Source organism: Cornus florida, unplaced genomic scaffold (genome assembly GCF_030987335.1).
Source record: "Cornus florida cultivar Cherokee Brave unplaced genomic scaffold, ASM3098733v1 CherokeeBrave_3.0.0_Hap2_Chr09, whole genome shotgun sequence".
NCBI lineage: Eukaryota > Viridiplantae > Streptophyta > Magnoliopsida > Cornales > Cornaceae > Cornus > Cornus florida.
The window spans coordinates 18,834,241-18,850,460 of record NW_026775579.1 but is presented as its reverse complement, the minus strand read 5'-3'; the positions used below and the strand labels follow the sequence as shown (position 1 = coordinate 18,850,460).

The 16,220-nt window shown below is 37.9% G+C and overlaps 1 protein-coding gene across 1 annotated transcript in view; it reads left to right on the top strand.

Moving 5' to 3' along the window:
• Nucleotides 1-10,314: 10,314 nt before the first annotated feature.
• The window catches only part of LOC132273569 (transcription factor VIP1-like), a 42,388-nt gene continuing 36,482 nt past the window's right edge, over nucleotides 10,315-16,220 (top strand). The window contains exons 1-2 of the mRNA XM_059774536.1: nucleotides 10,315-10,969; nucleotides 12,348-12,480. Of these exons, the coding sequence (XP_059630519.1) occupies nucleotides 10,419-10,969; nucleotides 12,348-12,480 (684 nt within the window). The 5' untranslated portion in view covers nucleotides 10,315-10,418. The remainder of the gene's footprint in view (nucleotides 10,970-12,347; nucleotides 12,481-16,220) is intronic.

Genomic DNA, 16,220 nt, shown 5'->3' with positions numbered 1-16,220 from the left:
CCATCTTTCATAGAGGCACAGGGCCCCATTATCAGAGCAGTGCCCTCTCTCTCTTTTTCCTGTAGGAAACTGGAGCAAGAGTTCAGATTTGACCGAGATTTATTTGCTGGGTTGGAGCAGACATGATGGTCTTATTATGAGCTCACCCACAGGGGCATTGATGCTATTATGACTCCGGCAGATACTGTAGTCTATCTCCGGTTAGTTACTTTATTTTTTGAGCATCTCCGGATGGATGAGAACGACCGGAAGTTGATGCATATGACCATTGACGGTCAGGACATTGAAATTTCTATCCCTGCCATAGCTGCTGCTTATCGATGCCCCTATCTCTCTCCATTAGTCGCTGACTCTGAGGATTCACTGTACCCCATCATTCTAGCTTATCCCTTGGAGATGACCATGGTTGCAACACTATCTCCATAGGCTACCTTTGAGGGTAATACATTTGGAGACCAGGTTGATATTGATCCCCGTTACTGGTTCTTCGACTCTGTGATGCACCTCAATGCCTTCCCTTCAGGCCATGGTACACAGAGGCGGGATGGGATTTTACAGGCTCTATACTGTTTGAGCCAAGGTTGCTGGATCTCCATTCCTGCTCTCATCTGGGAGATTATCCATAAGTTCTAGGAAAATCTGATCTTCAAGCACAATTCTAGAGCTGATGCTTGGCCATTACCATTTGGCCACCTGATTACACATCTATTGATTGACCAGGGCTATTCCTTTGACCCAGCTGAGATTCCAAAGACTCTCGCGCAGAGAGCGAGGAAGGTATATGACATTGTAAAGTGGACCAAGACCTTCAAAGCTTGCATAAAGAATAAGAAAAATAGAAAGCAGAAAAGGAAGAAAGCCCAGTAGAGAGCCGCAGAGGATGCAGACGAGGGATCCCAGGGATCACCTTCCCCCTCCACACCTAGACAGCGATGACTCAGTACTACTTCCACATCTACCTCGCAGCTGGATCTACCTCTCCCTACCTGATAAGCGCCGAATATTGCATATTCAAGCGCCCTTAATTGCATTATTTAAGTCCGTTGTTTGTTTAATTATGTAGATTACCTTCATATGCACGTTTTTGCGTATTTTCAGGTTCATTGGCAAAAAAGAAGCAAGAAGGATGCTTTGTGGAGTTTTGAACATCAAAGGTCACAATGCTGAATTTCTGACAGCAGTGGAACCTGGACTTTGCTCGCCATTTTGACCTTGAAAACTCGAGAACTGGACTTCCCTCATAACATGACATATTTAGAGCTCTGAATCAGCTTTCCAAATCTTCAAGCGGTTCATCATTCGGAGTTCGGAGCAGAGAGTTATGATCTTCTTATCATAGGTGCTCAGAACTGCCTGGCAGCAATGAATTTCTGCCTTGCTCTTCAATTTCGACCAACCATCCTTGAGAATTGGATCTCTACCAAAACATGAAGTTTTTAGAGCTCTGAATTAGCTTTCCAAATCTTCAAATGGTTCATCATTTGGAGTTTAGAGCGCAAAGTTATGGCCATTTTACCAAAGTAGGTCCGGGCGGAGCAAACCAAGCATAAGGCATTCTGGCCAATTTTCGAGTGCTCGAGGCCTTATTTCAAGTGCTCGAAATTAGGGCAGATTGCTTCACGAGATCAGCAGTGGAGTCAGGACTTTGCTCGCCATTTTGACCCAAAAAGCTAGAGAACTGGACTTCTATCATAACATGAAAGATTTAGAGCTCTGAATTAGCTTTCTAAATCTTCAAACGGTTCATCATTCGGAGCTCGGAGCAGAGAGTTATGGCCTTATTACCAGAGGTGCGTAGAACTGCCTGGCAGCACTAAAGTACTGCCTTTCTCCCCATTTTTGACCAACCAGACTTGAGATTTGGGTCTTCATCAAAACATGAAGTTTTTAAAACTCAGAATCAGCACTCCAAATCTTTAAACGGTTTGTCATTCGGAATTCGGAGCGCAAAGTTATAGCCATTTCATCAAAGTAGGTCTGGGCGGAGCAAGTGAAGCATGGAGCTTTTTACACTAAATTCGAGTGCTCGAGGCCCTATTTCGAGCACTCGAAATTTGGGCAGTTTGCTCCACGAGACAGCCCACTTGTGCTCTGAAATTTCTAACTTTGGATTTCCCTATTAATGAGGTGGTTGGGGATGTTTTTTGGAAGAGAGAGAGGGTTTTGTTGGAGGACAAAAGGCAACCAAAGGCCACACATTTCATATCCTTGAATTTTTGCAAGATAGAGGAGAGAGAAGAGAGCAAAGAGGAGGAGTTCTTGAAGCTTCAAGGAGGAAGCTCGAAAATGGAGGGGAAAGCCTTGCTTCTTCCTTCATCTAGGGCCACCATGGGTAACTAAACCTCCTCTAGGGAGGTGATGAAGCTCCATTTTGTAAGCTTTGCTTTGTTTTGATTTATATTTGGGGGTTAATATATGTATGTAATCCTTCCATGAACTAGAACTCTTCATTTGATGTAATGAATTTCAATACCTATACATAATCATCTTGAGTTAAATATCTTGTCTTAGATGGTTTTTCTCCTATGATTATATTGCTACATTTTCATAGTGACAATGGAATGGAGTTTATGGAAGTGTTGTTAATGGCGTGATATTTAGGAGATTTGATAATCTATTGCTTAGGATCTTCCTTTGATAGATTATTCTTGGATTCTATGTCATGTGCTTCTACTATGTGATTAAGGGCTTGATAACTCTATGCTTAGTGAGTATGTCTAAGGTTACAACCTAGTTTAGGTAACCAAAACATGCAATGCTTTGATAGGTTATTCTTACCTATTGATTTCATAAATTTCTTGAAGGGAATGTAATAATTTGTGTTGTTGCATCCTATGGTTATACATATATGTTATTCCCCTAAGTAAATCATATCCTAGCATGCTTATTAATGGTTGTGGAGTCTCTTCCCTAGTCTCTTCTCTATTGTTCTATTTCATCCTAAATTCCTTGCAGATTAGTGTTTTATGCACTTTAAATTCCTAGTTTAAGTGACAATAAACAAAACCTTTATGAACACCCCCTCATCATTCTAGAAAGATTCTAGACACTAAGGTTGCCGTAAGACTGGCGCAGTCCCAGTGGTTCGACTTACCCGACCAATAGCCCTATTTTACAATGATTCGTGCTATTGAGAAGGTTGATGTATGATTGACCAACCGATCACTACCCATTCATCTCAACAGGTCGGCCCCTCATATGTCCCTCCTACAAAGCCGATGCCATAGGCTGACACTAGATCTTATCATGCTAGTTTAGATTCCAACTACAGAACTTATCTGACTCAGCTGCATACAGACTTTATTTCTTTTAGAGTTGACATTACAGGGGCGGCATGATGACATTACGAGGCGTCACGATAATTTGGTGAGGAGGCATGATGATTTAGTTCGGAGATTTGATGATTTGAGAAGTGACGTTTCCGAGGCAAGGAGAGATATTTCCATATTACAGTCAGACATTCAGACATCGCTTACTCGACATAGCCAAGAGATATCCGATATGCTCCAGATCATTGCTGACATACTTGCGCCGGATGCTGCACCCTGATTCCACCATTCTCTTTCTTTATTACTTCTTCATGCTATGATACTTTTTGCTACACTGGTTTTGGATATTTTTGCACAGTTCTGATACACTGACATTTTGATACTTTGCACTGGTTTTGGATTTACTTGATATACATGGATTTTTGGAGATGTTAATATTATTGATATTGGTTTTAGATATTCTTAGCTTTATATTGCTATATACCAAGGATTTTTGCCCAGTTCTTTATTCCACCTTTCATTTACACCATTTATGCATATGCTTTAACAGTTGCTAGTGTGACCATTTTTAGACTGGTTTTCGGAATCTAAGTTTGGGGGTATGCCTTCTAATGCTAAGCTTTCCGTTGCCGGGTCCTATTTGCTACACCCATTTACTATACTTTTTCCATTATCTGTTGCTTCTTGGTACATTGAGGACAATGCATAGATTAACTTTGGGGATGTGTTAGTATATTTTTACATGTCGCACTTAGTTTCTATGCATGTGGTATGATTTGAGAGTTTTAACTATGATTTTGATCTTTAAAGGACCATGATACTTAGAATTTAAAAATTGCTTGACTTAAAAGTCCAATACTCCTTGTATGCCTTATGGATGCCATTTAGGAGTAAATTTTTCGAAAGATTGATATCGTGTTTGCATTTGTGGTCCACATCATCTTGATTTTGTGATTGTTTTAAGATTCACTCTAGGATTCTACACTAGCACAGATGCACGCTAGCATTCATTTATGGGATATATGCTTTGTTGATTATTGATTTGGCTATATCCCAGTTGAGCTAGTAATGCTTTGAAAGCTTTCATTTTTGACAAAGGTGGATAACAAACCTTTTTCACTAAGTAGCTAGGATTCTAGCCTCATCAAGCATTGAATTTCTCACGCCGAAAGATGGAGGGGCCAAACTTTAGGTTAAAAAAAGAAAGAATTTGCAAAAGCAAATAAAAGTGAGGACTTCTTACCAAAGGTGAGAAGTGAGAAATTATTAGATGGAAGTTGTTTTGATTTGTAGCCTAGTTAATTTGAGTTTGTAAGTCCTTAAGGGTGTTTTTACACCTAGTGCCCTAATGCCGTCCGGTTTGGGTGTCATTGACCTAACATTCGTCTCATGAATCTTCTAGAAAGCTTAAGAGATCACTACATTACACCATGCTCCGATCTTTGATCCTATAAAAATAAAATAAAAAAAAATCAAGTGAAAAGAATAAGTGCACCTAGTTGAATAAATTTTAATAAAAGGTTCATTCTTTGTCTTTATGATCGGTACTAAATTTGTGTGTTAGCTTGAGACCGGATGTGATCATTTCATTAGTTGGCTTTGATAGCAACATATTTGATGTCGATTCACTTAAAAATGATTCTAGAGTTGTTTTGATTTGCATGATCATTATCTTGATGTATGGAGGACCATATTTACTTGCTTGGTGTTGAAATTTTGGTGAGTTGCTTGGAAATAGTTGAAAAATTGCATACTTGAGGTAGTTTTCTCCTAATACTTGTTTTGTATATTGGTACATCTTTAGTGAAAAAGAGATAAATGTTTGTGGGTATCATTTCTGGAAACTCTCACGAGACTTCACTTGTCCACTAGGGGTAAGCTAGGGGTTTAAAAGACTTATTGCATATGCTAAATGCAATCGTATTCCCTACGAAAGTTGCGTTATCCTTTCATTGATTTATAGTTCATAGTTAGTTAGTTGTTTGTTTCTTTCTTTTCTTTGTAGTTCATTGCTAGGGATTAGCAATATCTAAGTTTGGGGATGTGATAAGTGCTCAAATGTGATGCATTTTAGCACCTAAGTTAGGGTATTTTAGTCCATTTATCTATCTTACTTTCCCGTTTTAGTACTACTTTGTGTTTTTGTCTATTTCAGGTCAATAAGGTTTAAACAGGCTAAAAAGATACTTTAAGCTCCTTTTTGGAGTTAAGATAAAAATCTAGAAAAAGTCAGAAAAACTGCACTGTTCAAGGTTCGATCGATCGAAGGAAGCCAGGATCGATCGAAGATATCTACAATCGATCGAGATGAAAGTAGTGCCAGCTCAGTGGATAAGGTCGCCGGCTGTCAAAATATCTTTGCCACATTAGCTTCGATCGATCGAAGTAAGTGTTCAATTGATTGAAGCCCTGTTCGATGGATCGAAGCACTTACTGGCAGTGAGCTGTCTAATTCTCGAACGCGTCCAAATTCCACCAACTTTTGTAGCTGCGAGTTTACGCCAATCAAAGGCCTTATTTTTGACTTGTTGCTTACTCAAAGAGGCATGTATTGAAGTTAAATGAACTAATTTGTATAGAGTTAACAATTTTTAGTAGAAAGAAGTTTTAGCTTAGATATTTTCTCTCTTTTTTGGGAGCAAAGCAAAGAGGAAGAAGATGGTGCCCACATTGAAGGTAGCCCTTGAGGGTGTCATCTAAATCCCTCTCTTGGGGCTAGAGATAGCCCATAGGTTTGCTTCTTAAACTTAGTATTTTGTAGTTTTTGGGGATTTATGTTGTAAATAATGTTTTGACCATGAATTTATATAGATCTTGAGTTTTTACATGATTTGTATGGATTAATTTTTTCCAATTAATCTTTTAGTTCTATCCATATGTCTATGTATGCTAGAATGAATGGTCATGTGCTTACACTAGGTTTTATGAGTTTGATGCATGTCTATGTGTGTTGAAATTATAAATTTAGTGATGGTCAAGGCATAGTGCTTAATTGATTACTCTTTTGGTTTGTTTAATGGATCATGCTTATTTTTTGATAGATTGTGCTACCTCCTTAGTTTAATTTTCATGTCATTAGCATAGTTGTATGTAGTTGCTTTAAATTCCTAGATAGGTAGATAATCCATTCTTGTTGTTTGTTGATCCATGCTTATGAGTGCAAGTAGTACATTTCTATAGATTTTTGTGTGTGCATTAATTATGGGTTTATTGAATAGTTAATGGCTTAGTTTGATAGGTTGTTCTACTCACTAGATCAATTAGATAATTTATACTTAATTTGACATCCATGTTTGGTATTTCAATTAATGGCATGCACAATTGGTTTACAACATGAAGTCCTCTTAAATTGACAATTGCTAATGTTTAGTGAAGTGAAGCTTAGTGGTGAACTCTAAGTCCTAAGACTTTTCTCTCATTCTCTTTACCTTAATCTTTAGATTGATTTTTATCTACATATTTTTAATTGAACCATTAGTTTAATTCAACCAAACAAAACCCATCTTTGATTATTTGACCTATTAATCCAATATTAATTACGGAGTACCTTGCAAATCCCTTGGGATAATTCCTACTTGCTCTTGCTACGTTAGTAGTAGTAGTGGTAGTGGTTTTTATAAATTTAAAATTGACCAAAAAAGCTTTCTTGAATCGCACTCACTATCACGCAATTTGGCGTGCATGCGACAGGCGCGAACAACGTTAAATCGACTACAATGAACTTTCTTCAAATTTCCAAGAAATGAAGGAAACTTTGATTAATTTCTGATTGAGAGCCATGAGAGCTTAATCTCAAACAGTTAAATGAAAGTCTTTGAATAGAATATGGCCGGCACTTTTAGGATGCTCTTGAATCCCCTTTCCTTCCCCACTTCACTTCTATTTATAGACATCATGAAGGGACAAGTTAGTAATTTTGAGTCACTTTGGATAATTATCACAATTATAATTTGATTAATTATCATAAATGATGATTATCCTCAAATATATATATTAAGAATAATTTGAATAACTGAATATATATATATATATATTAAGAATAATAATTATTTTATTTTACTAACCTAATTTCTAAGTGGGCCTGGTTAGTTAGCAATTTGAAATTGGCCCATTAAAGTGTATTGGGTCAATTAAGTAATTTAGGATGATCTATAACCCATGTTTTGTAGTGGGCTTAGGTTGTTTGGGTAACAGGCCCATGTTTCAAAGTGGGCTAAATTGATGATAAACCCAAATTATAGCCCGAACCCATCATGTGAAATTTTTAGTGTCTACAAACCAAAAATATGATTTTGGTCCTCCACGACGAAGTTGATTACAATCAATCAAATGTTATTAGTCATAATTAAATTCAAGACCTGCACCATTGCATCACAAAATGCTCTAAATTTCAAAACACCTTTTAATGTAAAAAATTAAAAATAGGTGAAAAAAAGCTTAAAGACAAATATGACCATGTACCGGTGGGACTCAATCTTGGATTATCTTGTGAAAATAACACAGTTTTTCAATCCCAACCAAAAAAAAAAAAACTCTTGTTTAAGTGTCCCCCACCATACCTTTCCTGTTTTATATATTTTATAGGACAATACTTAGGTCCTCACTACTGAGAATTTACAACATACTCACAGTTGATATAGACCAATAATAAATAGATACGTTCTATTTTAATTACCAAATCATAGATGGTAATCAAATCACCATATCTGATTTAGTAAGTCAGTATTGTTCTATTATTATTATGATACTCCATTGTGTTATAATAAAGAAACTCTCCATAACTCAAACACATTTTGTAATGATTATGAAATTACATTTTTATTAATCCACAAATTATATAATGACATTTTAACATACGTACCAATACTAGCAACATTTTACTTACACAATAGCAAAAACGTGTTCAAGACACTCCTACCCTCACCAAATTTTAGTTTTTGTTGTTATTGCACTCCCATATGATAGTTGTTTTTACATATTTGAAAAGTTATTTTGAAAATAAATTTAATATTTTTGCCGATATTATCATTTTTAGGTGTTGTTTTAAAATAAAAATAATAATAAAAAAGGTGATACAAGAACCTAAGGCCTAAAGAAAAAAATAATAATAATAAATAATAATAATAATCTAAGGCCTAAGGCTCAAAGAAACTAGAGAGCAGGTGACTGTAATTTAGTTTGGATTCACTTATCTATACTATTATGGGTGAAGTACAGAAAACACCCCTATACTATATTTACAGTGCATATTACACCCCTCACGTACACAAAACAACCTCAAAGTATTGATTTGGTACAAATAAATCCCCTTAGCACATTTAATTTAGAGTTTGCCTAAATTGCCCTTTATGAGACATTTTATAAATTATTTTAAAATACATTATTTTGCAAAATTACAGAAAAGGACACAAAATGAAAGCTACAACAAAGTGAGGATTGCTACATTAGCTCACGTGGCAGCAGCCTGAGTTTTTTTTTAAATTTTAAAATGGGGTCTCCTTCTTTCTCTCCCATTTGTTGCTCTTTCTAACCGACAATGATTGAAGGAAGCTCTGATAACAACAAATACAACGGCCAGAGAATAATTCGGCAACAGCGATGAGACAGTGAAGAAGGGGACAACAACGCTGAAGATGGCAGGATTTGAATATGGACACGCTGAATGGGGCGAGGAATACTTGATTGTCTTATCACAGCCTGATGTTTGAAGAGTTTGGGAGAGTGAATAATGGATCTTTGAGGAAGATTTTGTTCCCTACGGCAATGTATTGGACTTGATTGGTGACGACATGGGAAAAATGTTAGATTAAAGCCATTGTAGCGAGGTGCTCACAGTGGTAATCAAATCGGGATTGGTCAGAGATAATCTGGGTCAGTTCGCTGGTGAGTTGAGAATTAGGTTTGATATCAAGTTTGTTTCGATTCGTACCTTTGAATTCTTATTGTTCAAAGTAATCAGACTCATGGGTGGTGAGAAAATAGTCTTTATTTTATCTTCGACAATCCAATCACCTGTCAACACCAGAATTTTGATTGATCTCCAGTGAATTTCACTACACGGGGTGGTGTGCGAGGACAACGAAGGATTAATAGATGGTGGGATGTTATCGTTCCATGAGTGAGTCATAAACAAGCTTGAGTTATACTTAATGGTGTTGGGAGTCTCTTAATGGCGGCAACGATCTGGTTAGAAGGATTGAGACGTTTCTGCTGTGTCCGAAGATTTTCTCGGCGTGGAGATAGCTGTGAGAAGTAATGCGATGCCGTAGAGGGAGGTGTTTGTTGGCCCGAGAATAAGGCCAGTGGTGTTGAGTTAGTTGCCGGCGACTGTGGTTGCCGAACCTTGATGTTCGAAAACGAGGGCTCTCTAGTTCGTAAAACAGATCCCATCTCATGTGGTGAACCCACTTTGATCTAGGTTTGACCCAGATTGAAACGGGCTAACCCATCAAGAAAAAAAAAGTATACATAAAACTTCCTTCGGCATTTTTGGAAGAGTAAAAGGGCAAAATGGGCATTACAACATTATTTTAGGTCAGATTTCTATTTAAGGGGTGTTTTCGCACGATGTTAAAAGATTAAGGGTGTTATTTGCACACTTTTTTTAAAAGAGGTAAAAGTGCTACCAGAAGTATACATTAGGGGTGTTTTTTGCACTTCACCCGTACTATTATAAAAGTGTAAGATTTTTTCTTTATTTTTAAATATTTTTACAATTTTTTTAATGATAATTTGACATTTAAAAAGAATATTTAATATATAATTTAAAGATGGTATATCTATCTATATCTATTCCTTATTTCTAAATATTTTTACTATATTTTTTTAAATCATAATATCACATATATCTATATCTAAATCTATTTATATATATTTATATCTTTTCCTTATTTTTAACGAATTTTATTATATTTATTTTAAATTTATTTAAAAACATTTTTTTTATTTATTTTTATTTTTTATCAATAGGGAGATTTTAACAATTTTATTTAGATTTTTAATATGGCATTGGACGTGCTATTTATTACCTCTTTGGTAGTACCCTTAAAATGGTAATGGAAAACTCACTTTAGTGAAGAAGATTAACGTCCTTCATTACATTCTCTCTGGTAAATATTTGCCAGACCACAATCAAATCACTCAAAAACAATGGACCCAGAGTTCGCCGGAAAGCCCATCACTGCCCCCAGTTCGGCCATTGACCAGATGCCGGAAACCCCAAATCGGAGGGCCCATCACCGCCGGGCCCGCTCCGACACCTTCTTCCGCTTCCCGGATGACATCCTCCTCGACGACGACGTCGACATCGCTGACTTCAACCTCGATATCTCCTCTCTGCTCTCCTCCGACACGGCTAACCTCCCGATAACCACCGTCCATTCCGACTCATCCAACGGCCGCGACAACTCCAAGCCGAAGCCGGTGGCCCCGATCAGCAGCCACTTCAGGAGCTTGTCCGTCGACGCCGACTTCTTCGACGGCCTTGATTTTAGCTCAGCTGCAGACGGCGGCGAGTCCGACAGATTTGGCGTGAACCCGGCGGCGGAGAAGGGAGTGGGTGGTCGTCACAGGCACAGCAACTCGATGGACGGTTGTACTTCGTCGTTTGAGGGGGAGTGGATGCTGGACGCTGCTAAGAAGGCTATGGCTCCTGATAAACTCGCTGAACTCTCTCTGATTGATCCCAAGAGAGCTAAAAGGTTTCAGCATTTTTACCTGATAAGATTTTCTTTTAATTCAATTTTGTTGAATTTCATTAGTAATATTTTCTTTCTCAGCAATTTGTATGGTTTGATTTATCGGTTTGATTTATCACTTTGATGTGTTGTGTTGGTTGATTGAGTATATATTGTTCTGATCATATATTTGGTTTTGGGTTTCGAGTCTTTGCTTGGTTTATCAGAAAATGGAGGAAAAGTATGAAACCATAATTTCAGGTCTCCCAAAAGCTTTAATCTGAGCCTTATACAACTTTTTCTTGTCTTATTGGAGATTTTTTATTAGGGTTAAGTGCAAAAAACAAAAAAAAAAAAAAACCTCTAATATAAGTTTTGTGCACAAATAGTTCTTCCTTTTTTAAAATATGCAACTTAGTCCATAAATTTTTTAAAAATGTGCAAATACGTCCCTCTTACCACTTTTTGGTCAAAATTGACATAAAATAAATTTAAAAACCATAATTTCCCCTTTTCTCTTCCTATTATACCCTTTTCTAAGGGACTGCTTCTCTCCTGCGCCCTCACCACAACCAGTGGTGCATCGCAACCACAACCACCTTTGGCCTGCCACCAACCAGACGGGAGTGGTTCTGCCACCTCTGTAGATGTTGGTCACGTATTTGGTTTTCCGGCCATCATGGCTTAGCAGTCAATTCAGGCAATTTTTCGGTGGCGAGCTTCCCTTTGTATCAGTTCGGTGATGAGTACAGAGAACAGTTCCGGCAAGCAGCCTTGGGTGACCCAATTCAGGTGAGCTCCAAACGTACCAACGACCATCCTTGGATCGGTGGCGATGAGGGCCTCTGCAACGACCATCCTCTTCTTTTTTTGTGGCTGTGGTTTAGGCTATGGACATGGTTAATCAAAGGAAATTGTCCAAAATGGTAATTTTACATTGCTTGGTTTTTTTAATATTATTTCATTTTATTGACAAGAAGGTATTAATGTCGTTTTATGCGAACAAGGGGCTAATTGCACCAAATTAATAGTATAGGGGGTTTGGGTTTTATATCACACAGGGACTTTTTTGCACTATATGGATTGTAGAGGGTTTTTTTTTTTGCACTTAACCATTTTTATTACTAGGAAATTACAACAACTAATAACAAAAAGACTCAAATTACCAAAAGATTTACAATCTATTTTCTTAATATTTGATTATTGGTCCTGTTTGATCTGTGTGTCTACTTGTTTGTATCATGTATTCTTCATTTTTCCTTTTTCATCTCCATCCCAGTTCTCTATTCTCCACTTTATTTCCTTTAGTTTGGAGAATATGGTTTTGTCTCAGTGAAGGGTTTTAGAAGTAATTGCATGTTTGCCCTTAACAATTGATTCCTCTTGTTATTTTTTGTTATAGGGTTCTTGCAAATAGGCAATCTGCAGCACGTTCGAAGGAGCGGAAAGTTCGATACATGAGTGAGCTGGAGAAGAAGGTACAGACACTTCAGACCGAAGCAACCACCCTCTCTGCACAGGTCACAATGCTACAGGTATGGACCATTCATTACGCTCACAGCTTTAGAAAAAGAGTATGTAGATAATTTCCTAGTTTTATAAACCAAGGATGATTGATTTTGACTCGGAATCAATTTGCAGATTTATGATTTATTTATTGATTTTCCATGATTATAAGCTTTTGGGAAATTCTTACATTTTTTTTGTTCTTCATCTATATATGGTCCAAGAGTAGTTTAAATAAATTCATTTTTTTTCCTTCTATTTTTATGTATTTATATATTTCATTTGTTGGGAGTGGGGTGGGAGATGATTGTTTTGCTCGAAATAAAACATTCTCTATCGGATGACTGAATTGAGAGTCATTGCTATTATTTTCTGCCATTTCCATTGATGTGCATACCACAGTCCCTTGCATTCTAGAAAATTTTGGTCTTTTAGGGGAAATGAGTTATCACTCAATTTAAGCTATTAGAGGATTTAAATATTAAACTTACATCCTCTCTAACAGCTTAAGCTTTTAGAATAGATGGTTGTTAACATAAGCCTTCGTGTTATAAGTTATATATATAATAGTGGGTCGTTATGTAATTATGTTTAGTTGATAGGCTATTTGTGTTATTATGTAAACCTTGTAACATATATAAGCCTACATAGGCTTATTAGGTTTTGTAAGTGTTTTTATATACAAAGTGAATACGATTTTGCTCTCTGTTTCTCTCTTGATTAAGAACATGGTATCAGAGCACAATGATCATGAGTGTGAGAGTTAGTAGGTGGGTTGGTGGTGAATCACGATTCCAATCGTGATTCAAATTGTGATTCAGATCGTGAATGTGGTTTTGATGTAACTGTCGGCAATTTCTTGTTCACCGTAATCAGATCTGAAGTGTGTTCGTCGTTTCTGCCTTCTTCATCGTCACCGGCAGCTCCTCTTTGGTGGTCGTCGTCTTTGGTTTCTTCGTCGTCGCCGGCAGAAGCTTCTTCGTCTCGATTTGCAGAGGTGATATTGGTTTTTGGCCGGAAGTTGATTCGGCCGCTGCTCGTGGTTGGGTTGCCGTCGCTTCCGCCGTATTGTTTACCGGAATTTGTGACAGAGTGAAGAAGAAGACCCGTGTTTGGCAACACGGTTGTGCTATTCCAATCTTGGTTTACTAGACCAGGGATACTCCAGATCCGGTCCTGTTCCAAGATCCGACCCGCACCAGGATCCGACCCGCACCAGGATCCGACCCGGTTCTAGAATCCGACCCGTTACAGACCTGCTTCCAGGTTTGGTCAGAATACAGAATTTTTGTTTTCTCTCCTTTTTCTTCTCTGGTTTGCTGGATTCAACATGGCCTCAAGTTCAAGTTCAGATTTGCTTTCACCTACGAACAGTCTTAATTCTCCCATGACTTTAGTTAAGCTCAATGGGAAGAATTACATATTGTGGGCCAAATCTGTTGCCATTTTTCTCAAAGGCAGAGGTCTTGGTTCTCATTTGACTAAAGAGAAACTCAAGGCAACTGATACTTCCTTTGATGCATGGGAAAAGGAAGATGCTCAGATCATCTCTGTGATGATAAACAGTATTGAACCCCAAATTAGTTCAACGTTACTTTATTTGGATACAGCCAAGGAGATATGGGATAGATTGCAGTAGTTATATTCTGGGACAGGTAATATCACCCGTGTTTATGAGCTATGTAAACAGTACTTCAATCTTGAACAAGGTACTCAAAGTATAGAAGAGTATTATTCCAAAGTTATGGGAGTCTGTGAAAAGCTGAATATGTATCAGCCCATCACTGCTGATGTTCGCAATATGCAACAACAGCGTGCGGACTTTAATGTTGTCCGTTTTCTTACTGGTTTATCATCAACATATGAGCCTTTTCGTGCACAGATTATGAGCAGTCTAACACTTCCATCTCTTGCTGAGTTCTCGACTTCAGCGTGCTACACTAGCAAGTGATACCTCAAATTTGAATACTGGACAGAGTGGTGAGCGTTCAGCATTGGTAGTTTCAAAGGGTGAACATAATACTTACCGTGGAGGTCGTGGGGGACGCTCCGCCCGTGGTGGTCGTGATTCACGTGGAGGACGTGGCCGTGGCAGGGAATTAAGAAAGTGTACTCATTGTGGTCTTTCTAATTATACTGTGAACTTTTGTTGGGACCTTCATGGGAAACCATCTAGTTATGCAACCCTCTTCTCCGAATGATGTCGCTTCTGGATCGCACAATGTAGCTGAATCAGATACAGTTCATGTTCCACGGGATGAGTATACTCAGTTTTTGTCTTATAAGCAAGCATCTAATTCATCTTCCACGGCTACCTTTGCCCAGTCAGGTATTGCACACACATGTCTATTGTCTTCCACTCGCAGTCCTTGGATCATAGACACTGGAGCATCTGATCATATGACCGGATGTTCTTCTCTTCTATCTGATTTTCATTCTGTACCTACTTCTCAAAGTGTTACTCTTGCTAATGGTTCATCCATTCAGGTTTCAGGTTTGGGGACAACTCAACTTAGTGATTCATTGTCTCTCTTGTCTGTTTTACATGTTCCGCAGTTTCCTTTTAACTTAATGTCTATCAGTAAGCTTACTAAATCTCTCCAGTGCTCTGTTATATTTGATCCTACTTCTTGTGTGTTTCAGGATCTCAAGACGAAGAAGACGATTGGTACGGGACATGAAGCCGGTGGCTTATATTATTTTGATTTCGAACCTTCTCCTGTGGCTCTTCAGTCTTCTCTGTCTCCATTCCAGTGGCACTGTCGCCTTGGTCACCCGTCACTTCAAGTTTTGAAGCGTCAAGTTCCTAGTCTTAGTTATTTGAAATTCTTGTCATGTGAAGTTTGTCAACTTAGTAAGTACCATCGCGTGTCTTTCAAGTCTAGGGTTAATAATTGTGTTTCTAGTCCTTTTTATTTGGTTCATTCAGATGTATGGGGTCCAATAAAACATTCTTCAATCAATAAATTTCATTATTTTGTGACATTTGTGGATGACTATTCTTGCCTGACTTGGTTGTTTCTGATGAAAGATCGTTCTGAGTTATTTTTAATTTTTCAAAAATTTCGCAAAGAAATCAAAACTCAATTTGGATGTCCAATTCGTATTCTACGTTCTGATAATGCTAAGGAATATTCTTCAACTCCCTTTGATACATATCTTAGTGATAAAGGAATTATTCATCAAAATTCATGTGTTTATACTCCACAACAAAATGGAGTTGCAGAACGTAAGAATCGACATCTCTTAGAAGTAACTCGTGCTCTTTTGTTGCATATGCGTATGCCTAAACAGTTTTGGGGTGATGCTGTTCTTACAGCTTGTCATCTTATTTACCGTATGCCGTCATCTGTATTAAATGGCAAATCTCCACATTCTATTTTATTTCCTGATTCTCCCTTGTTTTCTCTTCCTCCTAGGGTTTTTGGATGTGTATGTTATGTCCACAATCTTGGTCCTACTTTTGATAAACTAGACCCACGTGCCACAAAGTGTGTATTTCTTGGCTACTCTCGCTCTCATAAAGGTTATCGCTGCTATAGTCCTATTTCTCAACGGCACTTTATTAGCGCGGATGTCACATTTTCTGAGTCCATCCTGTATTTTTCAGATACTGATTCACTTCTTGATATCAATCTTGAGTCGCCTCCTTCTGCAATTCCTCTTCCCTCACCTTCTCTTCAATCTCAATCTCTGGTTCCTTCATCTGCCCCGTTACAGGTGTACAAACGAAGACCAAAGCCATCTGCTGTCGTGCCTCCTCCATCAT